General features: G+C 34.0%; 1 protein-coding gene across 3 annotated transcripts in view; it reads left to right on the top strand.

Moving 5' to 3' along the window:
• The window catches only part of PCDH11X (protocadherin 11 X-linked), a 169,560-nt gene that overhangs the window by 63,645 nt on the left and 79,645 nt on the right, over window positions 1-26,270 (top strand). For all 3 annotated transcript variants that reach the window (XM_070366004.1, XM_070366006.1, XM_070366005.1), the window contains exon 2: window positions 5,996-6,582. In XM_070366004.1, coding sequence (XP_070222105.1) covers window positions 6,043-6,582 — 540 coding nt within the window. In that variant the 5' untranslated portion in view covers window positions 5,996-6,042. The remainder of the gene's footprint in view (window positions 1-5,995; window positions 6,583-26,270) is intronic.

Raw genomic sequence — 26,270 nt, forward strand, 5'->3', positions numbered from 1 at the left:
TGACTGAGCGACTGAACTGAACTGAACTGAACAAGGTGATAAAAGGATATATGATGATGAGCAACAATTATATTTTTGTCAAATGAAATAAGTCTCTTGCTTGATTAATCTGTAAAGTCATTTTTCAAATGCTCCCTAAATCATGTTTAAGCATCCAGATAAATTAATATAAAAGAACAACCTTCACAAATTTTCTTATAAGTGATTTTTGAGCACTGATTATTAACATATTAGAAGCCCTGTTAGAGAACACTACACTAACTATTAGTATTAGTGTTAGTCTTTCGGTTATTTCTGACTCTTTGTGATCCCATAGAATGAAAAGAACATAAACATGTTATATATTTATTTATTTTAAAAAAATTTAGCAGCACCACATGTATTCGGGGATCTTAGTTTCCTCACCATGGATTAAACCCATGTGCCCTTCAGTGGAAGCATGTAATCTTAACCACTGTACTGCCAAGCACATCCCTGATAAAACATAAACTTTTTTTAGAAGAAAGAAACATTGATGGAATCCACTTCTTGGATATTAGACCCATACAAATGTACCATAAATGAGTCCTTTGTGGAGTAAAATTTAATAAAAATATCAGTTTTATAGAATTAAATTACCTTACTAAATCTTTCATTTTGACATTTCAAGTTTCAGAGTACATAGGAAATAGTCAGGTAAAATAGGACAGCCAATGCACCTACCCCACTCTACTTGTAGTCAATCTCTTTGAAAGTATTTGAGTTTATCAGTTGCTCCCATTTGTTTTTCTCCAGATGTGGTTACTCTTCTTGAAATGTCCTACATGTCTTCCTGTCAACCTGAAGAACTACATTATTGTTTCCCCAGTCCATGAAAGAAGCTTTGTGTATGAGAACAAGAACGTGGAAGCAACTATATAATATATTGCTGCTAAGTCGCTTCAGTCGTGTCCGACTCTGTGCGACCCCATAGACAGCAGCCCATCAGGCTCCCCTGTCCCTGGGATTCTCCAGGCAAGAATACTGGAGTGGGTTGCCATTTCCTTCTCCAATGAAAGAAAGTGAAAAGTGAAAGTGAAGTCTCTCAGTCGTGTCTGACTCTTCGCGACCCCATGGACTGCAGCCTACCAGGCTCCTCCATCCATGGGATTTTCCAGGCAAGAGTACTGGAGTGGGGTGCCATTGCCTTCTCCAATATAATATATTATGGTTGTTCAATTGTCTATTTTTGACGTCATGAGACATTATAGTAATTACAGTGATGAGAGCCAAGTGGAGTTAGGATCATGTGCAACATACATATTTCTTATTTTCATATAATACTTAAATTTGTACTATTTTTTAACAATTTGTTGTTGTAGCATGTAAGACACTCATTCATATAGAATTACTTCAAATATGTGTGTGTGTGTTAGTCGCTCAGTTGTTTCTGACTCTTTGTGACCGCATGGACAATAGCCCACCAGGCTCCTCTGTCCATGGAATTCTCGAGTCAAGAATACTGGAGTGGGTAGCCATTTCCTTTTTCAGGGAATCTTCCAGACCCAGGGATCAAATCCTGGTCTCCTGCATTGCAGGCAGATTCTTTACTGTCTGAACTACCAGGAAAGCTCCATATACTTTATTACAAGTTAAATACAGCACTACATTGAAGGAGAATATAATAAGCATGTCAGGGAAATTATGCAGTGGAATTCTTCTGACAAACTATTTGAATACCACTTTTATGGCTTGAAATCTCTAGAACTGCATATAGTAAAGACTTAGTTCCCCTATCTATTTACTTTTTTTTTTTAATCCAAATTGCTCAGAGACTATAAAATAAACTTGCATTTTTGCTTTTCATATTTTAAAATTTCAGAGTTTCTTATTTGTTTCTACTTTTGCTTTCTCTGATTGTTATGATTCTGTCCAACTATGACTGTTGCCTACCTAATCACCATATATTGCCTGTAAAAACAGTACTTAAATAATGTTGGCACTACTGAAACTTGTAGACAATTTTAATTCTCTGTAACTGCTTTCATTGTATCCCCCTTATCAGTTTCCTAATGAACAGTAGACTATAGTAGCAGCATGTGGATGTGGGAGCATGGTAAAGAAATTTAATGTTATCTTATAGTTGTTCATGGGAGAGGGAAAATTAGAGCCAAATAAAGGTTATGTGCAGGCTTCCCTGGTGGCTCAGTAGTAAAGAATCCTCCTGCCAATGCAGGAGACTCAGGTTCAATCTTTGGGTCAGGAAGATCCCTGGGAGATGGAAATGGCAACCCACTCCAGTATCCTTGACTGGAAAATCCCATGGACAGAGGAGCCTGGTGGGCTACAGTCTATGGACCCCCAATGAATCAAACACTAGCAACCAAACAACAACACCAACAAAGGTATGTGCATAGGAATCTTTACCCTGAGTATCTGAGTTAAATTCATCATGCTTCCATAAAGCTAAACAATGGCTCTTTCTATCCATATTTATTAGTTAAATTTCTGTACTGGTCATTCAAAAAATTAAACTCAGCATTTTAAAAGGAACTTCAAAATTTTAAATATAACAATACATTTTCAAGTGGTAAATGCAAGGTTTTGAATCAAATTCTGGAGATTGAGGTAATTTTCATGCATATTTATATCATGCATGTTTACATCCTTATAGAGGCAGAGTAAATTTTGTTACACACTGGTCGAACACTCAAAAACGGTCTGGTATATTTGAATTATCAACTATCTTCTGTGAGGGCGGAGGATTTTGCTTGTTTTGTTCACTGATTCATTCTCAGTGCCTACAATAATGCCTGATATATACGAACTCCTTAAAAATATCTGTTGAACATGTGACTACGCCTTCACGAAAGTAATGACTAACTGGACAGCAACTATTCCTTCTAGGTTTGCAATATGTATTTTCGGCTAAATTTTAGAAATTGAAGTATGTTTTTTTCCCAACTTATTTTTCTGGTTTTCAAAACCTCTGAGAGAATTTCAACTGATGAAACACATTTTAAAATGTTTTATTTGATGCTATTATTAAAGATAGAATAGAACATATTTCAAATGGATTGTGATAACAGGACTGCTTAGAATTAGGTCATTTTCTTAATCCTCCTTCTTGTGTAGAGATTGCAAATGCATGCAATGCTTAAAAAAGAGATCTGTAGTATTCTTCTGCCAGTTGTAATAATGTGTAATACCTAAGAGTAAGATAAGAATAGAGTGGTAGTTTTAATTCTTATTGTAACTGCCCTATTTTTATTTTTGCTTGTGTTTGCATGGTATTTATAAAATCACACACAGACACTCAATTTTTTTAGATGTCCTAGCTTCACAGTAGGACACATGTATATGTATGTATATTGACTTATAGTAAGCAAAAATGGGGTGTTTCCATTCTGTCACATTCATAGAGGAGTGTAAGACCAATAATTCATAAGAGAATGAGTCGAAAAGGTTTCTATATTATGTAATCCCAGTGCTCATCATTGAGCAAATGATGCTAAAAATACTACAGGCAATAGTCTTTTTGTGTTGTTTACTAGAATAGAAAATGTCTTCAGTATTAGCATTACTCACTATAATACTTAATTAAAAAAAATGACATTAACTCTTTAACATAGGAAGGTGGTTTGACCTGTGATATATAATTTTTAAATTCTGTGATAAAAATTTATAAAATGAGACGCTTCAGATCTATTTACTTCATTACTTGGTTTTGTTCATGATCCAAACTATCTCAGTGATTGCAACAAATGAATTTATTCTGTTACTGATTGCAAATGGGAAGGTTTCTTTTTTCCCACTTTTGTCTTCAGGCCTGTCAATATGCATGTTTTCTAAAATTATTTAATGTAATACATTGTCTGGCATAATCATATGATAATATCCATAGCAAGTTATTTATATCATTTCATGATGTTTTTAGAATAATTAAAAGGTTTTGAAAATTTTAAATTGGTTATCAACTACCAATGAAAACTGAGAATTTCCTTAATTAGATACCTTTGTGCATTAATAGTTTTCTCTAACTATTTTTTATTTTTTAAAAATCTTTAACAGATTTTTAAAATGACCATCTGTCATCTGATTCTTTAAAACTTTGGAATGAATTGATAGCTATATTAATCCATACTTAATTATAAAAATATGATGTCCTACAGGGTTTAGAGCAGTGTAATACAAATTTCTCTTTGTGTTTATAAACCATATCATTGACACATACAAATAACATCCAGAAGCATATTATGACGTATCATGATACTAGATATAAAACATATTTAATATACCAAATTGAGACTTTATACAATAAAATTGAGAATAGGAATTGAGAATTAATACAGGAAATTGAAGAGAAATTTGCAAATTACAAAGAAATACAAATTCCTGTTTGAACATTTTCAGAACTCAACTGAAATAAAACGGCAAATTTTAGGGAATGAAAAGTAATAAACAAGAAGAGGAAAAGCACCAGAGATATTGTTTGTTTTTGGACTCTCTATTTTTTTAAATTTTATTTTATTTTTAAACTTTACAATATTGTATTAGTTTTGCCAAATATCGAAATGAATCCGCCACAGGTATACCCGCGTTCCCCATCCTGAACCCTCCACCCTCCTCCCTCCCCTCCCCTGGACTCTCTATTTTAACTTGACAAAATCTTTTAAAATCCCTTTCTTATTTCTAAACCCTAGTCAAGCTGTTTATTTTAGTTGGGTAATTCTTATGTTGCAGAGTCAGACACAACTTAGTGACTGAAAAACAACAACAATTATGTCAGTTTGTAGATGTGAAAACCCATTTTTACATGGACTACTTCATGAAAACTATAAACAAATTCTGTGAGTTGTTATGTCTTGTATTCCACTTCTCTCACTGAATGTTCAGATGCTAACAAATCATAAATATACAAATTTAAACTGGTGAAATAGCTTTTGTTTCAGTATCTCCAACTATATGGAATTCAGTCTTTCCTGAAGATCATTCTTTTTCTGGAATTAATAGACAGCTCTTCATCAACATGAAAGTTGCCTCCTTGTAATTTTATACCAGATCTTGTTCCTCTCATTCAAAGAAAGACAACTTTAATCCCTTTTTTACACAACTGTTCTTCCCATGTTTACGCATTTGCCATATCAAACCCTCTATCTATCTCTGAAAAGATATTTCTTCTTTAATCCAAACTTCCTAATCTAGACCTATATTTACACTTTGATGCCCAGAGCTGAACACATGGAATATTGCATAAAACATTCATTTCACATGGAAGAACTACATTTAAAATCCACATTGTAACAAATGAGTATATTTTTGTTGTTAGTGACAAATATCCCTTTACTTTTCCTTAACTATTGAATGAAATGTTTTAAATTATTTTTATTACTTTTGACTATCTTTTTAAAATTGTTTATTTTTAATTGAAGGACAATTGTTTTACCATACTGCATTACTTTTATTTTATTTTAAAATTTTTTAAATTTAATTGGAGGCTAATTACTTTACAATATGGTAGTGGTTTGTGCCATACTGCATTACTTTTAACTATCTTGTTATAACATTATTTTTATATATTTTCTCAACAGTGAACACCTTTATAAATACTCTGGGTCTCATATACTCAAGGTATCTTGCTTAATTTATCTTTCATTTTAATGTAAAGATACATATTAGAGTAAAAACAAATCTGTCATTAGTTTATTTAACAGAGTCTACTGTGCTAGTATTTGCAGTTAGTGATTTGGGTATTTTTTAATTTTATTGAACTATAGTTGATTTACAAGGTTGTTTTATTAAGTTCTGCTGTACAGCAAAGTGATTCAATTATACATATACATAGTCTCATTCATATTCTTTTCCATTATGTTTTATTACAGGATATTGAATATAGTTCCCTGTGGTATACAGTAGGACCTTGTTATTTCATTTAATGATTTTAACTTAAAACTGAGCATTTAGTTAACTACATTTAGTACTTGGCTTTAATAATTTCTTCCTCCTCTTCCTGTTTCTTTTCTCTTCTCTTTGACAGTTCTCCGTGGGGGATACAAAAAACACCCTAGTGCAATCCTGCCTGGTATGGACTTGTTGTCCGGGACGTATATATTTGCGGTTCTGTTAGCATGTGTCGTGTTTCAGTCTGGCGCCCAGGAGAAGAACTACACCATTCGGGAAGAAATGCCAGAAAACGTCCTCATAGGCGACTTGCTGAAAGACCTCAACTTGTCGCTAATTCCAGACAAGTCTTTAACAACTCCTATGCAATTCAAGTTGGTATACAAGACCGGAGATGTGCCACTGATTCGAATTGAAGAGGGCACAGGTGAGATCTTCACTACTGGAGCTCGCATTGATCGTGAGAAATTGTGTGCTGGCATCATAGTGGACACCCATTGCTTTTATGAAGTGGAGGTTGCCGTTCTGCCGGATGAAATATTTAGATTGGTTAAAATACGTTTTCTGATAGAAGACATAAACGATAATGCACCATTATTCCCTGCAACGGTTATCAATATATCAATTCCAGAGAACTCGGCTATAAACTCTCGATATGCTCTCCCAGCGGCCATTGATCCAGACACAGGAATAAACGGAGTTCAAAACTACCAACTAATTAAGGTACGTTTTAAAATACTTTGTTAAAGATAGCTCAATTTTTAAAGGGAAAAAAAGGGAATCTTAGTGTACTTCACACTTTGAGTAATTCATCTTTACAATTATTCAAAGTTTAATGCATAGCAGAGAAAATTTATCAATGCAATTTTTGCAATGGCATGGGGTTTAAGAATCATTTTAAGTATATTCATTTTCAAGCAATTGTTTGTGTTTCCACTAACAATCTATTATAGGAGTCAGACAAGGAGCTCAGCATTGCTGCTTACAAATCAGTAACTTACCCAACATCTTATTTGTAATCTATCTAGTCATGGCTGTGCCTCAAACTTGGCCTAAACAAGCAAATCTAAGAATTCATTAAGAATGAATCCACAAAACCTATCAGTTTTTCTAAGTGATTATTTTTGACAGAAGCTTTATCTTGTCATTTGTAAATAAATCTACTTTAGGTGAATAGAACTTTTTTATTACGAGCATTTCTACACTTATATAGTAATAACAAATATATTTCATGCTGATTTCAAGTCAAGGAAAGATCTTTAAGCATCTCTTGAATCACAAAATGAGATTAAATTTTAGACACATGTTGTTAATGTTAAATGTTTTCATTTTGTTCTGAATCTTTCAAAACACAGAACATTACTTTGCTATAAAGGGTAAATTTTCTTTTCTTTTTTTTTTTTTCAGCTAAAAAATTCCTTACTCTAAAGAACCTTTTTTGGTTTGATTTGGGCCTTGTGATGGGAAATGCAGAGGGAAGGATAGATGAAATATTGGATATTCTTTAAAATCGTGAAGAAGGAATTCATTTATCAAGTGAATGGGTGATTCCTTTTAATTACCTATATGGTATATAGAGTAGTAGAAAACTCAGATTTGGGTATGTGAAATAATACATACCCAAGTAATACACACATAATCATTTGAATGATTTTGGCAAATGTGTAAAAGAACAAATGTGCAGATATTATGTAGACATGATCAAGTGATTTTCAAAGTTTTATAAGCAGTTTCTGACTATTCACTACTAGATTATGATCATCATGATGACCAATGTTAAAATTATTAAAAGAACATATAAATAAGATACTTTTATGTATATCATCTGAAGATTTTTGCTGATGCTGATATGTTGTGGAGATGTATTTATTTATAAATAGATTCAGAAATCTAACTCTAGAGATCTTTTGAGTAATTTCAAATGAAATGCAAATTTGTGTGTGAATTATAAGAAGTAAAAACTGAAAAAGGATAGATGTTATAAATGAGCATTTTTAGGTAAGGTCCCTTCAATGGCATCCCCTTATCTGATGAAATGGAAAAATATGCAGGAGTCAGAAAGATATAGATCACAATTTTGTGCTTGCCACCAACTAGAAAAGCCACCTCCAGATTAATCTTTCTGACCTTTAGTTTCTCAAATCATAATATGAGGATGGTGCTATAAATGTCACAGGAGTAGAATTGGGAAGAGTAAGCACTAAGTAGAGGATCGATATACCTGCATAAAAGATTTTTGGAGATGCATTGAAACAGTTAACTGTTTATAGAAATGTGAGGCTTATCACTTTAAATAGCATCTCTAAAGTTACAATGTCCAGTAAAACTTTATGCAGCAATGAGGGAAGTTCTGTAATCTGTGGTATCAAATATGGTAGCTACTGGCCACAAGTGGCTATTGAATACTTGAAATGTGGTTAGTGTTACAAAGGAACTGAATTTTTAATTTTACTTCATTTTAATAGCCACCTGTGATAACTGGCTACCGTATTGGAGAGCACAGCTAAAACCAAACAAAAAAAAAAGTTTATTGAAATAAAAATGAGGCCTTACCAAATTTAAATCAAGAATTAGCAATAGGATCTCTCCCAATTATCCTGACAAAAGTGTTATTTTGAAATGTAGTGCTTTACTCAAAGAATAATTTTGTCATGTTTCCCTTAGGGAAACTTAATGAACTTCCAAGAAATTTCTGTTGTCATGAAAGCTGCTTAACAAATTCTAATTAAACAAATAAACCCACTGGCATGATTTAGGTTTGTTGAAGTCTTTTTTCACTTGAATTTCTTCGAAAGATTGTCAGCAAGTGACATAAAGACAGGCTCATTAGAGGTACTGAGATGAGTCTTAGAAATAGATATGCTCTAAAATTTCATTCTGTTTTAGAATGTGTGCTAAGCCAAAAGTGAACTATACGATGTACCTAAAGCACTGGGGCATTTGTATGGCCCTGTGGGCAAATATTGTCCTGACAGCTTGTTAAAAATAATGAGAATGGAACACAAAACATACCCCTGGGCTTGCAGAAGGTCATGACATGTGTTAACTGAGTGCACTCTGACTTACAAGAAGGTCCTGTCATGAAAGTGGCATATATACTGGGGGGGAGATAGGGAGGTTAAACGAAAAGAAAGAAAATAAACATGTTACAATTCACCCATAAACTTTATTAAAGTGTTATAATTTGAAAGTAAGCCAACCATAATAATTTCTTTTAAAAGATACCCTGTCCTGCAGAATAGGTTGAAAATTGAATTAATATTAACTTGTTTTATATTTGCTGAATAGATAGGACTAGCAAAATCACAGTTTATCCTAAGGAAGTATAAGATTTGTACTTAAATGTTCAGATAACAAAGGGAGAGAAGATGAAGATATAGGAAAAAATTAGGTCAATTTACACATGAAAGGTCTTGTTATTAACAAATGTATGTTAATTAACAAGATAATTAACTGAAAATGCAGTCATTTGATAAATGTCAAATTGTGTATAATAAAAAGTAGTCTAGACAAAACTTTAATAATATTGATCTTCAAAACCATAACATATAGTTTAATTTCATTTATACATTTTTATGATATTATCTGTGCTTTGAAATAAACAGGAAAATGTTATTATTTCACATTTTAAATATATGGAAATTTCATTTCATTTCAAAGTAATAATTTATTTTGCTTATACTGATATGATTAGTAAATTGGAAACCAGACTAAGGTCTTCTGAATCTTAGATTTGACTGACAGAAACACAGACAGACAGATAACCTTGAGAGTGGGGATCACAGAAAGTTTAACAGGAGGGAAAAGAAACAAAAGAAGAAGGCAAAAAAAGTGAGGAATGAATGAGTAACATGATTAACAAATGATTCTGCTTAGTACAAAAAAGTTATGATAAAATAAAGCTTATACTACCATGGCAAGGTTGAATTTCAGCTTTTTTGAGAGATTAGATTACTCTAAAGACAAAAGATTCATGTATAAAAGTTTTTGATGTGAAATTGTCACTTAAAAAAGCATCCAGAAATGAAATCTTCTCTTTCCCCTCTTTCAAGTAAACTCATGCTATAATGAGAATTTCCTATGATATTCTGATTTAATTATCCTTAATTTGGACTAACCATGCAATGGCAACCCACTCCAGTACTCTTGCCTGGAAAATCCAATGGACGGAGAAGCCTGGTAGGCTTCAGTCCATGGGGTCGCTAAGAGTCGGGCACGACTGAGTGACTTCACTTTCACTTTTCACTTTCATGCATTGGAGAAGGAAATGGCAACCCACTCCAGTATTCTTGCCTGGAGAATCCCGGGGACAGAGGAGTCTAGCGGGCTCCCGTCTATGGGGTCACACAGAGTCAGACACGACTGAAGAGACTTAGCAGTAGCAGCAACATGCTAAAGATCTATAAGTATATATCTATTATATACACATATATGTTTATGGGCATGTATGCCATTTTAATATGTGATAAATATACCATTTTAAAATGTTATTAAATAATATATTTTAAACTATATATATTATACATGGTATATAGTATACACTACATATTGTATACTATATATATATAATTATCTGCATCTATGTGTCATTTATTATGTATATGCTTAGTAGTATTTGATAGAGTTGTTGTCCAGGAGTAAGAAATTACAGTGTGTTTCTAACTTCCGCTTTTTTATTCCAATGGCCTGTTAGTTATAAAATATCTTTTCAAATTCTAAGTTTTGGCATCAGGGAGACAGTATATTTACAAATAGAAATATACTTCAAGCACCCAGTCTGACTCAGGATATGGATATAAAGCACAAGGATCTACTTCTTCCTATGTTTGGAACTCAGGGGAAGTTAAATTAGTTTATGTAATGATGTTGCATATGTCTTCATTTTCTGCTTCAGATTTTCATCTTCCCCCATATATACCAATAGTAATATTTCTATACTAGCCCTGTGACAGCATGTTGATGAGTTCCCTTGAGGCAGGAATGACAGTGTTTCAAAGGTTGACTGTGCTGATGGAGCGTGAAGATCACGTTTTTCTCAGATTGGTGACCACACTCAAAGCCCTCACACATCTTTGCCCATCTCATAAAGCATCCTCATATTTTCCATCCACCTCCAGAAAAATTTAACCTTGGACAGAGTCTTCAAATAATCAAGGTTTGGGTCCTTGTTTCTATTTTGTTTAAAATAAGATACATTTGATTTTTACTTTTACGACTAAATGAGAACCAAGTATCTTCCCTCTTGATCAAGAATTTGGATTTATGAAACTAAGGTTAGACTTAGATTTGCTTTGAAATCTGGGACTACAAAATACGCATTGTGCAAATTGTGTCTACCATTAGATTTAGTAATCTTGAATACACTTGCCAAGAATGAGACATCGAATAATATGCTGTGGAGGCAATGAGCAAGCAAACTTTATTATTCTGAAGGAGTTAATATTTCTTTATCATATGTATGCATAGATTAGCATAGTATGTAGTATCAGGAGGAGTGAGTACAGATTCAATAATGCCATTGCAGGCATAATATGGTATAACAATGTGTTTAACTGCTTTAGAACACAGTTACCTCTAAAGATGTTCAGAAAGGTCTGAATATAGTGATTTCTTCATTTTTCTACTATAAAATTTTATTTGGAAATTCACCCTTTCCACTTTAAGATAATTTGATTTTATGTTCTCTGAATTCTGTGATGTGCAGATTAACATTTTTGATCTGTATTAAAAAGTAAAAGAGATGACAATCAAATGCTAATGACCATTAGGTCCCTGAAAGCTGGGGATTATTATTAAAGTGCACCTCCAGTGGGGAAAAATGACAACATAAAAATTGTTCTCTTCATAAATAGATCTTTATTAATGCTGTCAGGTCTTATTAAAATGAGAGTGTGACACTAATAGGATTAAGTAACTTTTGACTCCATTGCTATTATCAGAGTCCTGGTTAGTACAGTTCATTACTGCCTTTCATTAAATACATGTGTTATCAATAGTCCCAAATGAAGCACATATAGGTAGGACATTTTAGATAGCTCAATTGTAGAATTTATAAACTGAGATTCTGAACAGCAAATATGTCCCCAACTTTGATTAATTTACTCACGTTCTACTATTTGACCTGATAATAGCAATGAGCTCTAAGAAATACTGCTAAGTTTTACATCAATTAATATATGGCACAGGTTTATTTATCTGTTATTCCATTGTTCACTATATCTAAATAAAAATCAATTTGATGTTTAATTTTGTGCCTGCCAAAACTGACGACATACAACCTAAATAAATATGTATTTAATTACAAGTGAAAATTATTTGGTATAGAACTCTAATGAAAACATGAGGTTTGGCTCCCATAATTCTGACTGATACCAGGAACCTAAAATAATAAACATTCCAATGTGTGTAGTTCAGTCAGTTCAGTCACTCAGTCATGTCCGACTCTTTGGGACTCCATGAATCGCAGCATGCCAGGCCTCCCTGTCCATCACCAACTCCAGGAGTTCACCCAAACTCATGTCCATCGAGTCAGTGGTGCCATCCAGCCATCTCATCCTCTGTCGTCCCCTTCTCCTCCTGCCCCCAATTCCTCCCAGCATCAGAGTCTTTTCCAATGAGTCAACTCTTCACATGAGGTGGCCAAAGTACTGGAGTTTCAGCTTTGGCATCAGTCCTTCCAAAGAACACCCAGGGCTGATGTCCTATAGAATGGACTGGTTGGATCTCCTTGCAGTCCAAGGGGCTCTCAAGGGTCTTCTCCAACACCACACTTCAAAAGCATCAATTCTTTGGCGCTCAGTCTTCTTCACAGTTCAACTCTCATATCCATACATGACCACAGGAAAAACCATAGCCTTGACTAGACGGACCTTTGTTGGCAAAGTAATGTCTCTGCTTTTCAATATGCTATCTAGGTTGGTCATAACTTTCCTTCCAAGGAGTAAGCGTCTTTTAATTCAATGGCTGCAGTCAACATCTGCAGTGATTTTGGAGCCCCCAAAACTAAAGTCTGACACTGTTTCCACTGTTTCCCCATCTATTTCCCATGAAGTGATGGGACCGGATGCCATGATCTTCGTTTTCTGAATGTTGAGCTTTAAGCCAACTTTTTCACTCTCCACTTTCACTTTCATCAAGAGGCTTTTTAGTTCCTCTTCACTTTCTGCCATAAGGGTGGTGTCATCTGCATATCTGAGGTTATTGATATTTCTCCCAGCAATCTTGATTCCAGCTTCTGTTTCTTCCAGTCCAGCGTTTCTCATGATGTACTCTACCTGTACGTTAAATAAGCAGGGTGACAATATACATCCTTGACGTACTCCTTTTCCTATTTGGAACCAGTCTCTTGTTCCATGTTCAGTTCTAACTGTTGCTTCCTGACCTCCATATAGGTTTCTCAAGAGTCAGGTCAGGTGGTCTGGTATTCCCATCTCTTTCAGAATTTTCCAAAGTGTGTGTAGTTAGTTGAGCATAAATTATTATTTTTTTGTCTATACCACTTTGTACTGACTGTATAACAACACTCAGAGAACTGAAATATGATCTTACATTCAGTCTTACACCAAAAAAAGTGCATTGGTAAAGTGTTTGCACCTGAGGTAAAAATTTCTTGTTCGAAAGTGATGATAAAGGCAATGAGGTCATTTTGGGAGAAATTTCTGATTTTGACCTAATTTGATCAAGAAATTAATTTATATAGCTTTATGTTTTTACCACACTTTATGCCTTTACCAAGCTTTATGTGAATTTGGACCAGTTTTGAAGAAATGATTCTTTAGCAAAAAATATAAAATGCATATGAAAATAGTTATCATTTCAAAATAAAATGCTGAAAAATTAGCATTTTCCCTTTGTATTTGTCAGTTTTGAGTCATCTTCATAAATCAATAAGAAGTGTGAATAATTCAATAGATTCAAATAAATCACTTTGACTACAAATTAAATTTTAGTATATCTTTGCTGAAGTATCTTTTAGTTTCTAAATGCAGGTAGAATGTACCAGAGAAAAGAAAGTATTAGTTTCAATTTAACTTTAAAACACAGAGCTTAAATAACTATTTTTGAAATATTATTTTTACATTGGTTTTTTGCTTGCATATATTTTTCAGTTGCTGTGAAATATAAGATATAATTTTAGATGACCAGACATAAGAAACATACTGTTTTTGTTTTTAAACACACTTAAAGAATGTTTAGGGCTTCCCTGGTGGCTCAGATGGTACAGAAAATGTGCATGCATGCTAAGTTACTTCAGTTGTGTCCAGCTCTGTGCGACCCTATGGACCACAGGCCACCAGGCTCCTCTTCCCATGGGCTTCTCCAGGCAAGAATATTGCAGTGGGTTTCATGCCCTCCATGGGATCTTTCCTACCCAGGGAGTGAACCCGCATCTCTTATGTCTCCTGCATTGGCAAATAGGTAATTTACCACTAGTGCCCCAAAGTGGTAATTTATCACTGGGAAGCCCCAAAGAATGTTCAGTGGCATAATATTTTAATTACTGCATGTAGACATCTGTAAACTTTCAGGTAAACTAAGAAAAGTAATACAAAGTTATATAATAGGAGATACAAATAAAATACTTTTTTGAAAAAAGTATTTTTAAACTTTGTTTCATTAAAAAAAAGGCATTTTAATAGTGGAATATTGTAAAATGAAACTTTAGGTTATCTAACCTAATTTATATTTATCCTTGTGATCTCAATCAGGATTTTTATTTTTATGGAATCAGGATATTCTCATGAATATTTTCATCCTTTTTCTTATTTTAAACATAGAAATCCATTATTTTAAGTTTCTTCAATAGAATGAAGTGGAACTCTAAAGAATGGAAAGATGTTCTACTAAATATTTTTAGTTGTAACAGTAATTGACTACCAACTAATATCTTAGCCCAATTCTAGTCATCTACATTTAGCATATACTTAATGAGTGCCCAATATACAAAGTCTTTAGGGATAAAAATATGTTTGAAAAATAGTCACTGTCCCCAAGGAGCCTTTAACAGGCATTCTGGGGAGTATATTTCACACTAATGATAGTAAGGAAGAAAACATTCACTATATTAAAAAAACATTTTATCTTGAATTGGTCATTCTGACATTAAGAACGGAATTATCTTTAAGTCTTCACAGTTTCAGACAAGCTAAAATTTCCCAATCTACTTGTAGTAGATTTTCACCTAGCACTCTCATTAATTTCTGATATTTTATTTTTTACTAGGTCTGCAATTATGACAGTTGTACTTCCTCTCAACACTTATCTTCAAAACAATTTTGAGATTGGAAATAAAATATATTTTTAAAATATAATTTTTTTAATTGGAGGTTAATTACTTTACAATATTGTATTGGTTTTGCCATACATCAACAAGAATCCACCACAGGTATACACATGTTCCCCATCCTGAACCCCCCTCCTTCCTCCCTCCCCGTACCATCCCTCTGGGTCATCTAGTTCCTATTCTTGTGGTGGTAATTACATGAGTCTTTCTATTATCTTAATTCTCAAACTTGTTATCTATGCCCTCAATTTCTCTCCTTTATAATGGATAAAATTAAAATTATCCTTATCTTGCAGGTAGGGATATTATAAAAATTAATGAAATAAGAAAAATACATAAAAGTTGCTGAGTGCCTTGAAGAAAATTGTATTATAAACAGTCATCAGTTTTGCCCTGTAGTTTAAGATTAATTATACTCTTCCCAATTTTTCTAAAATTATGCTTTATACTCTTTAAAAAGCTTATTTTACAGCCTAATCTTTTCATACATATTTTATGTATGTATACAGAGGAAACTGTGACATTATTCTCTTGCTTAATCAATGCCACTGGCACCACATATATTTCTGGACTTAGTTCATTTTAAAACAACCATTTACCTTCTTTAGCTTACCTCTTTAATCAAATGTTTCCTTCCCTTCATTTGTCTTTCCCTCCTCCTGGCCCTCCATATGACTGTGATGCTGCTAATGTGAATACTTTCTCATATATAGCTTCTACCATCTGGGATTGCTTTATTTACATTTCATTCATATGCCATTTTAAAATATAAGATTTTCTATCTTGTCTTTTTCCACACTGAAAACGTTTCTTATTTTCCTATTTCTTTTCTTGTAAGTCGGTCAAAATTGTCTTTTGCAGTGGATTCTGTAGGAGAGATATGGAAAATTTTAATTTTTAATTTTTAGCCATTCTAAATTAAATGTTTTAAATATCAGTTTCAAATAAGAGATTTGCTAAAACTAGCCTTTCATGGATATTGGTATGTTTTCCTGGTTTATGAGGGAGGCATTATATTCACTGAGGACAAGAGTTTGCTTAGAAGCATGGATTTAAAGTCGCTAAGTTAAGGACAAGAAGACCTTTGCTGTCAGTAAAGAAAATAATGAAGTAAATAGTTAACAGAAGAACAAAATGATGTTCTAAACAATGTAGGAATGCATAAATAAAAAACAGTTTGATGGATTATAAATAAATAAAGAAGTGTAGAACTTTATAGATTACTTTTAGTTGAACATAGTGCTTTATTGAAGTCACTGAATGATAGTATGGGTGAATATGAGAGTACATATAGCTATCAAAAAGCTGGAAAATACAATCATGCTTAGTTACAAACTAATGATTATTAAATTAACTTAGCTATTCAGCTCGCTTCAATAAATAAATATGAAATGAAGGCTACTTAGGTTGGTTGAATTCACAAAAATTATAAAATTCTCATTTTGATTATTATATCCTTGCCTTCATTTAGTGGTGTCTCACTGCTTTTTCTCTGAGAACTTAAATATTTAATAGATTTTATGAATTGCAGGAGACACTAAAATTAAAAAAAAAAAGAATTAAAAAATCTTTTAATTTTTCTGTAAGGAAAATGATTCTAAAGAATTACCTACAGATAGCCATACCATTTTCTTCAACACCATATCACCCCTTCAAATACCTCATTATCCTAGATTCCAAAACCAGTCTAGAACTCCTTAAGTCAAAGAAGTTGTGATGGCCATCCCATCCTTTTTACCTTTGAAAGCCACTGTAATGGTGTGGGAATGCACCTTTAACTGGAAGTACTCATAGGACTGGAAAAGTGAAAATTTACTCATTGGGGATGGTATGTGTATGTGTGTGTGTGTGTGTGTGTATGTATAGCAATATATGGCACTTGGTTGAAACATTGTTGGCTGGCTTCTGAAGTAGTTTATCCATCTGTAGCTTTTAGGATTCTAGACATTCTCTGAAGTCTGTTTTCTCCAGAAAACCTGTCTTGAGCTTTCAGGCATATTTAGCTACCTAGAGTTTTACTTTTCTCTTTCAAATGATGCTTTAGATCAAATACATAATTGGTAAAATGAACAGATTTTTATAAAGCTAGAAGTCTTACATAAAATCCAGTTTACATGTAGAATAGCTAGATTAATAAAACTGAGATTTTAATCTCTTTAACTCAGAAATCTGATTTGTTGGTTATTTATTGTAATAGACATGACTTATTGAGCTATATTTGTCTACACAAATATAGTCATACTATGGCAAATCTCGGAGAAGGCAATGGCAACCCACTCCAGTACTCTTGCCTGGAGAATTCCAGGGGTGGTGGAGCCTGGTGGGCTGCCATCTATGGGGTCACACAGAGTCGGATGTGAGCGAAGTGACTTAGCAGCAGCTGCAGTAGCAGCATGGCAAGTCTAAGTTGTTTAACATAATTTAAAATTTTTCTCCACTAGTTTTATTTGATATTTTGTACATAGTAATCTCATTAACGATGTCTGGCCTTCTATCATCTAGACTATTAAAGGTTTGAGGCAAAAAAATTGACTCCTATCTGAGGTAATTGTCTGTTAAATGCATAACCTACAAATTAGTGGCTGACCTTATTTGGGTATTGATTAATGTAAAAAGCAGCATTTTACCGAATAGCTCCCTGACATTATCAGACAACTGTGGGATTTAGTAAGCAATTATTTTTCTATTTTTCCTCACTTTAAAGCTTGGTGTATTAGTCAAATTCAGCTGTAAGTAAACATGAACTATTGTCTTACATAACCTCAAGAGTTATTTCAAAGTATCTTCATGCTTTGCTACAGTTTACTGACAATTGTTTCATCTGCTACAACTGTTAAGCATTCTTAAACTTGATTGCTCCAATGAGTTAGTGATACTTGATTCACACATATTTGCAATACATTGCCACAATGAGTTATTGACAATTCTTTTCACTGACAACAGCTTTTGTATTTTGTGTTAGTGTGATATTGAAAGATTTTTCATTGTTCTTTTCCCCACAAATAATGGACTGCATAATTCTGTGCTTTCCCACATGTTTAGCAATCTCTATTTCACAGATAACTGAATTTGCTGTCCTATTTGCAGTTATCAGTAGTTGCTTTAAAAGATGACTGCTTATTTTGATTATTGCTTAGGCAGTAGACATGCTGAAGTGAAGTGAAGTTGAAGTCTCTCAGTTGTATCCAACTCTTTGTGACCCCATGGACTATACAGTTCATGGAATTCTCCATGCCAGAATACTGGAGTTGGTTCAGTTCAGTTCAGTCACTCAGTCATGTCCAATTCTTTGCGACCCCATGAACTGCAGCACGCCAGGTCTCCCTGTCCATCACCAACTCCAGGAGTTCACCCAAACTCATGTCCATTGAGTCAGTGATGCCATCCAACCATCTCATCCTCTGTCATCCCCTTCTCCTCCTGCCCCCAATCTTTCCCAGCATCAGGGTCTTTTCAAATGAGTCAGCTCTTCGCATCAGGTGGCCAAAGTATTGGAGTTCCAGCTTCAACATCAGTCCTTCCAAAGGACACCCAGGACTGATCTTTAGGATGGACTGGTTGGATCTCCTTGCAGTCCAAAGGATTCTCAAGAGTCTTCAACACCACAGTTCAAAAGCATCAACTCTTCAGTGCTAAGCTTTCTTTATAGTCCAACACTCACATCCATACATGACCAATGGAAAACCATAGCCTTGACTAGATAGGACCTTTTTTGGCAAAGTAATGTCTCTGCTTTTGAACATGCTGTCTAGTTTGGTCATAACTTTCCTTCCAAGGAGTAAGCATCTTTTAATTTCATAGCTGCAATCACCATCTGAAGTGATTTTGGAGCCCAGAAAAATAAAGTCTGCCACTGTTTCTACTGTTTTCCCATCTGTTTGCCATGAAGTGATGGGACTGGATGCCATGATCTTCGTTTTCTGAATGTTGAGCTTTAAGCCAACTTTTTCACTCCCCACTTTCACTTTCATCAAGAGGCTCTTTAGTTCTTCACTTTCTGCCATAAGGGTGGTATCATCTGCATATCTGAGTGTATTGATATTTCTCCTGGCAATCTTGATTCCAGCTTGTGCTTCCTCCAGCCCAGCAGGTAGCCTTTCCCTTCTCCAGGGGATCTTCCCAACCCATGGTTTCCAACCCAGGTCTCCCACATTGCAGGTGGATTCTTACCACCTGAGACACAAGCATCTCATTTATATAGGGTGAATCATTTTCTGAGCTGGCATTGTTCATCTCATGTAGTACTCACTAAAGCTAAACAGGCAAGAGAATAACATGGAAAACAGATGTAATTTCATTAAAAATTCTTTTATTTTGAACATATGATTTTCTTAATCATTATTTAAATATATAGGGCTATCTATCTTTTGCTTCTAAACTTTGACTCACAAAAATTAAAAAAGGATTAGCCTCTGTGCTTCCCTGGTGGCTCAGACAGTAAAGAATCTGCCTGCAACGTGGGAGACCTGGGTTCGATCCTTGGGTTGGGAAGATCCCTGGAGAAGGGAAAGGCTAACCACTCCAGTATTCTGCCCTGGAGAATTCCATGGCCAGAGGAGCCTGGCAGGCTACAGCCCATGGGGTCGCAAAGAGTTGGACACCACTGAGTTACTTTCACTTTCAGCCTCTGTCCAAGGTTCTAAACATTTAAGGTTTTAGGATGCTAAATATTACCCCATTTCTCCTTTTATACACAGTTTTCCCTGAGTATCTTTTTATCTAGAAGTCTTTTGAATATAGCCTAAAGAGTTGATGAGTTAGAGACTCTCTTGCAAATCTTTTTGAAATAAAAGTTAGGTTGTAGATTAGAGCATAGAGTGGTTTTCATAAGAGAATAATAGTGATTTTGTCTGCATGGACATATTCTTCATAAATAGTTTAATAAGCCTCCAATTAAAAATAAATTTATATTAAAAAAGAACAGTTTATATTTTCCTTCATTATACTGATTTGAGAATAAATGATACTATGGATGCAGTATCAAATTGTACTCTGTTGTTTCTCCACTCACCAACATTAGAAACCATCATGTCACAAGTAATGAATTATTTTTATATCATATGCTTCATAATTTTCCTGGATTTTCTTCATAATTTGCATGGATTTCACTAAGAGTGTTGAAAATTTTTAAAATATGTATATTTTAAAAATAGATAGATAGGGCACTTAAGACACCCTCAGAAGATATATATGCATATATATATATATGTATTGTACAAATCAATTATAATCTTATTCTAGTTGAGCTAATCATTTTTCTCAAGATAAATTTAAATTTCACCCCCTAAATGTTCTATATGCACTGACTCATTGAACCAGATATGATGCAGTATTCTATTTTAAAAGTCAATTGTGCATATCAGTATTATTGTTCTTTTATGTAACTTTATTCATGAAAAGCAAAGTGATTCAATGAATTAGTAAACACATTTCAAGTATGTTTATTTTGAAATTTGTTTTTAATTATTAGAGATAACTTGAATATTTTATCATAGCCCTCAATAAAAATAATTGATTAGATTCAGATACCTAGTTCATAGTGTTAATAGCAATTCTAAATAATTTTTTCGATAATAAAAATCAACTGAAATACAAGATGTGGTATAGAGTTCAGTTACTTTAATAATTCAATGGTTTAATAGTATACATTCAATTTTAGAGCAATGGTGTTTTAAAATGCAAGTTGCTTATTATTTAATTTCTTAACTTTACATTAATTAAGGGTTCCTCTTCTATCTCTAGGCAGTTTACCAGATCAAAAAATGATTTTGATCAGAGAAGAATGTCTTTTTTCAGAAGTTAAAACTATTATTTAATAAATGTTTAACAGTCACTAATAGGATTTTACTATACTTCAAAAATGTATATCCCAGTGTTGTCAAATTCCTGAGAAATTGCGATTACATTAAATTAGAGTTAGATAATAAAACATATTTTTAGCATTGCTTCTTGTGCTTGCTAGTATGTGCATGAATGTAATTGATCATTACTCTATAAGCTAATCATTCTAAACTCTAGTCAATACTTTGTTATTCTGTAGTTAACAATCAATTTTAGGTGAATTTTGTCTTTTCCCATTACATTTTATGTTAAAAATATTTAAAAAATATTTCCTAGAAATTTTCCACTTCAACAAATATATCAACAAATATCAACAAATTATATCAAGTCTCTCAGGCTATACAGCTGAAACTAACAATGTTGTAATAGCAATATTGTAAATCAGCTTTATCTCAACTAAAAAAAAAAAAAGGTTCACAGAAAACATTTTTAAATTCCAGAATTATTCAAGGGATTGGATTATCTCACATTTCCATTAGAATTTTTTTTTCCTGTTATTAATAAACTACCCTCTTTAGTTCAGTTCATTGTTGTAGCACCATTGTCTTTGGTTTCTTATTATATAGAAAGTATTTTATAGGGAGCAGCATGTTCCCTGTTCTCAGAGGGTAGATCAAAGCCAATTGTGCTTATTTAGAATTGGGAGGATTTTTAAAGGGAATTTCAGATTGGACTTTATAGATATCATAAACCTCAAAATATTGGACATTTATGATAAAAGATTCCTTTTTCCTTGTTTTTTTTTTAAATTTTATTTTATTTTTAAACTTTACAATATTGTATTAGTTTTGCCAAATATCGAAATGAATCCGCCACAAGTATACATGTGTTCCGCATCCTGAACCCTCCTCCCTCCTCCCTCCCCATACCATCCCTCTGGGTCGTCCCAGCGCACCAGCTCCAAGCATCAAGTATCATGCATCGAACCTGGACTGGCGACTCGTTTCATACATGATATTATACATGTTTCAGTGCCATTCTCCCAAATCTTCCCACCCTCACCCTCTCCCACAGAGTCCAAAAGACTGTTCTATACATCAGTGTCTCTTTTGCTGTCTCGTACCCAGGGTTATTGTTACCATCTTTCTAAATTCCATATATATACGTTAGTATACTGTATTGGTGTTTTTCTTTCTGGCTTACTTCACTCTGTATAATAGGCTCCAGTTTCATCCACCTCATTAGAACAGATTCAAATTTATTCTTTTGAATGGCTGAGCAATACTCCATTGTGTATTTGTACGATAGCTTTCTTATCAATTCATCTGCTGATGGACATCTAGGTTGCTTCCATGTCCTGGATATTATAAACAGTGCTGCAATGAACTTTGGGGTACACGTGTCTCTTTCCCTTCTGGTTTCCTCAGTGTGTATGCCCAGCAGTGTGATTGCTGGATCGTAAGGCAGTTCTATTTCCAGATTCCTAAGGAATCTCCACACTGTTCTCCATAGTGGCTGTACTAGTTTGCATTCCCACCAACAGTGTAAGAGGGTTCCCTTTTCTCCACACCCTCTTCAGCATTTATTGCTTGTAGACTTTAGGATTGCAGCCATTCTGACTGGTGGGAAATAGTACCCCATAGTGGTTTTGATTTGCATTTCTCTGATAATGAGTGATGTTGAGCATCTTTTCATGTGTTTGTTAGCCATCTGTATGTCTTCTTTGGAGAAATGTCTATTTAGTTATTTGGCGCATTTTTTGATTGGGTCACTTATTTTTCTGGAGTTGAGCTGTAGGAGTTGCTTGTATATTTTTGAGATTAGTTGTTGTCAGTTGCTTCTTTGCTATTATTTTCTCCCATTCTGAAGGCTGTCTTTTCACCTTGCTTATAGTTTCCTTTGTTGTGCAGAAGCTTTTAAGTTTAATTAGGTCCCATTTGTTTATTTTTGCTTTTATTTCCAATATTCTGGGAGGTGGGTCATAGAGGATCCTGCTGTGATGTACGTTGGAGAGTGTTTTGCCTATGTTGTCCTCTAGGAGTTTTATAGTTTCTGGTCTTACGTTTAGATCTTTAATCCATTTTGAGTTTATTTTTGTGTATGGTGTTAGAAAGTGTTCTAGTTTCATTCTTTTACAAGTGGTTGACCAGTTTTCCCAGCACCACTTGTTAAAGAGATTGTATTTAATCCATTGTATATTCTTGCCTCCTTTATCAAAGATAAGGTGTCCATATGTGCGTGGATTTATCTCTGGGCTTTCTATTTTGTTACATTGATCTATATTTCTGTCTTTGTGCCAGTACCATACTGTCTTGATGACTGTGGCTTTGTAGTAGAGCCTGAAATCAGGCAGGTTGATTCCTCCAGTTCCATTCTTCTTTCTCAAGATAGCTTTGGCTATTCGAGGTTATTTGTATTTCCATACAAATTGTGAAATTATTTGTTCTAGCTCTGTGAAGAATACCGTTGGCAGCTTGATAGGGATTGCATTGAATCTATAAATTGCTTTGGGTAGTATACTCATTTTCACTATATTGAATCTTCCAATCCATGAACAAGGTATATTTCTGCATCTATTAGTGTCCTCTTTGATTTCTTTCACCAGTGTTTTATAGTTTCTATATATAGGTCTTTAGTTTCTTTAGGTAGATATATTCCTAAGTATTTTATTCTTTCCGTTGCAATGGTGAATGGAATTGTTTCCTTAATTTCCCTTTCTGTTTTCTCATTATTAGTGTATAGGAATGCAAGGGATTTCTCTGTGTTGATTTTATATCTTGCAAATTTACTATAGTCATTGATTAGTTCTAGTAATTTTCTGGTGGAGTCTTTAGGGTTTTCTTTGTAGAGGATCATGTCATCTGCAAATAGTGAGAGTTTTACTTCTTCTTTTCCAATTTGGATTCCTTTTATTTATTTTCTTTTTTTTTTCTGCTCTGATTGCTGTGGCCAAAACTTCCAAAACTGTGTTGAATAGTAATGGTGAAAGTGGGCACCCTTGTCTTGTTCCTGACTTTAGAGGAAATGCTTTCATTTTTTCACCATTGAGGATAATGTTTGCTGTGGGTTTGTCATATATAGCTTTTACCATGTTGAGGTATGTTCCTTCTATTCCTGCTTTCTGGAGAGTTTTTATCATAAATGGACGTTGAATTTTTTCAAAGGCTTTCTCGGCGTCTATTGAGATAATCACATGGTTTTTCTTTTTCAATTTGTTAATGTGGTGTATTACATTGATTGATGTGCAGATATTGAAGAATCCTTGCATCCCTGTGTTAAAGCCCACTTGGTCATGGTGTATGATCTTTTTAATGTGTTGTTGGATTCTGATTGCTAGAATTTTGTTAAGGATTTTTGCATCTATGTTCATCAGAGATATTGGCCTGTAGTTTTATTTTTTTGTGGCATCTTTGTCAGGTTTTGGTATTAGGGTGATGGTGGCCTCATAGAATGAATTTGGAAGTTGACCTTCCTCTGAAATTTTCCGGAAGAGTTTGAGTAGGATAGGTGTAGGTTCTTCTCTAAATTTTTGGTAGAATTCAGCTGTGAAGCCATCTGGACCTGGGCTTTGGTTTGCTGGAAGATTTCTGGCTACAGTTTCAATTTCCATGCTTGTGATGGTTCTGTTAAGATTTTCTATTTCTTTCTTGTCCAGTTTTGGAAAGTTGTACTTTTCTAAGAATTTGTCCATTTCTTCCACATTGTCCATTTTATTGGTATAAAATTGCTGATAGTAGTCTCTTATGATCCTTTGTATTTCTGTGTTGTCTGTTGTGATCTCTCCATTTTCATTTCTAATTTTATTGATTTGATTTTTCTCCCTTTGTTTCTTGACTCTGGCTAACGGTTTTTCAATTTTATTTATTCTTTCAAAGAACCAGCTTTTTGGCTTTGTTGATTTTTGCTATGGTCTCTTTTGTTTCTTTTGCATTTATTCTGCCCTAATTTTTAAGATTTCTTTCCTTCTACTAACCCTGGGGTTCTTCATTTCTTCCTTTTCTAGTTGCTTTAGGTGTAGAGTTAGGTTATTTATTTGACTTTTTCTTGTTTCTTGAGGTATGCCTGTATTGCTATGAACTTTCCCTTACGACTGCTTTTACAGTGTCCCACAGGTTTTGGGTTGTTGTGATTTCATTTTCATTAGTTTCTATGCAAATTTTTATTTCTTTTTTGATTTCTTCTGTGATTTGTTGGTTATTCAGCAGCGTGTTGTTCAGCCTCCATATGTTGGAATTTTTAATAGTTTTTCTCCTGTAATTGAGATCTAATCTTACTGCACTGTGGTCAGAAAAGATGCTTGGAATGATTTCTATTTTTTTGATTTTACCAAGGCTAGATTTATGGTCCAGGATGTGATCTATCCTGGAGAATGCTCCGTGTGCGCTTGAGAAAAAGGTGAAATTCATTGTTTTGGGATGAAATGACCTATAGATATGAATTAGGTCTAATTGATCTACTGTATCATTTAAAGTTTGTGTTCCCTTGTTAATTTCTGTTTAGTTGATCTATCCATATGTGTGAGTGGGGTATTAAAGTCTCCCACTATTATTGTGTTATTGTTAATTTCTCTTTTCATACTTGTTAGCATTTGTCTTACATATTGCAGTGCTCCTGTGTTGGGTGCATATATATTTATAATTGTTATAGCTTCTTCTTGGATTGGTCCTTTGATCATTATGTAGTGACCTTCTTTGTCTCTTTTCACAGCCTTTGTTTTAAAGTCTATTTTATCTGATATGAGTATTGCTACTCCTGCTTTCTTTTCGTGTCTATTTGCATGGAAAATCTTTTTCCAGCCCTTCACTTTCAGTCTGTATGTGTCCCCTGTTTTGAGGTGGGTGTCTTGTAGACAACATATGCAGGAGTCTTGTTTTTGTATCCATTCAGCCAGTCTTTGTCTTTTGGTTGGGGCATTCAAACCATTTACGTTTAAGGTAATTATTGATAAGTATGATCCTGTTGCCATTTACTCTATTGTTTTGGGTTCAAATTTATACACCCTTTTTGTCTTTCCTGTCTAGAGAAGATCCTTTAGTATTCGTTGGAGAGCTGGTTTGGTGGTGCTGAATTCTCTCAGCTTTTGCTTATCTGTAAAGCTTTTGATTTCTCCTTCGTATTTGAATGTGATCCTTGCTGGGTACAATAATCTGGGCTGTAGGTTATTTTCTTTCATCACTTTAAGTATGTCTTGCCATTCCCTCCTGGCTTGAAGAGTTTCTATTGAAAGATCAGCTGTTATCCTTATGGGAATTCCCTTGTGTGTTGTTGTTTTTCTCTTGCTGCTTTTAATATTTGTTCTTTGTGTTTGATCTTTGATAATTTGATTAATATGTGTCTTGGGGTGTTT

Source organism: Bos mutus, chromosome X, assembly GCF_027580195.1.
Source record: "Bos mutus isolate GX-2022 chromosome X, NWIPB_WYAK_1.1, whole genome shotgun sequence".
NCBI classification, from domain to species: Eukaryota; Metazoa; Chordata; class Mammalia; order Artiodactyla; family Bovidae; genus Bos; species Bos mutus.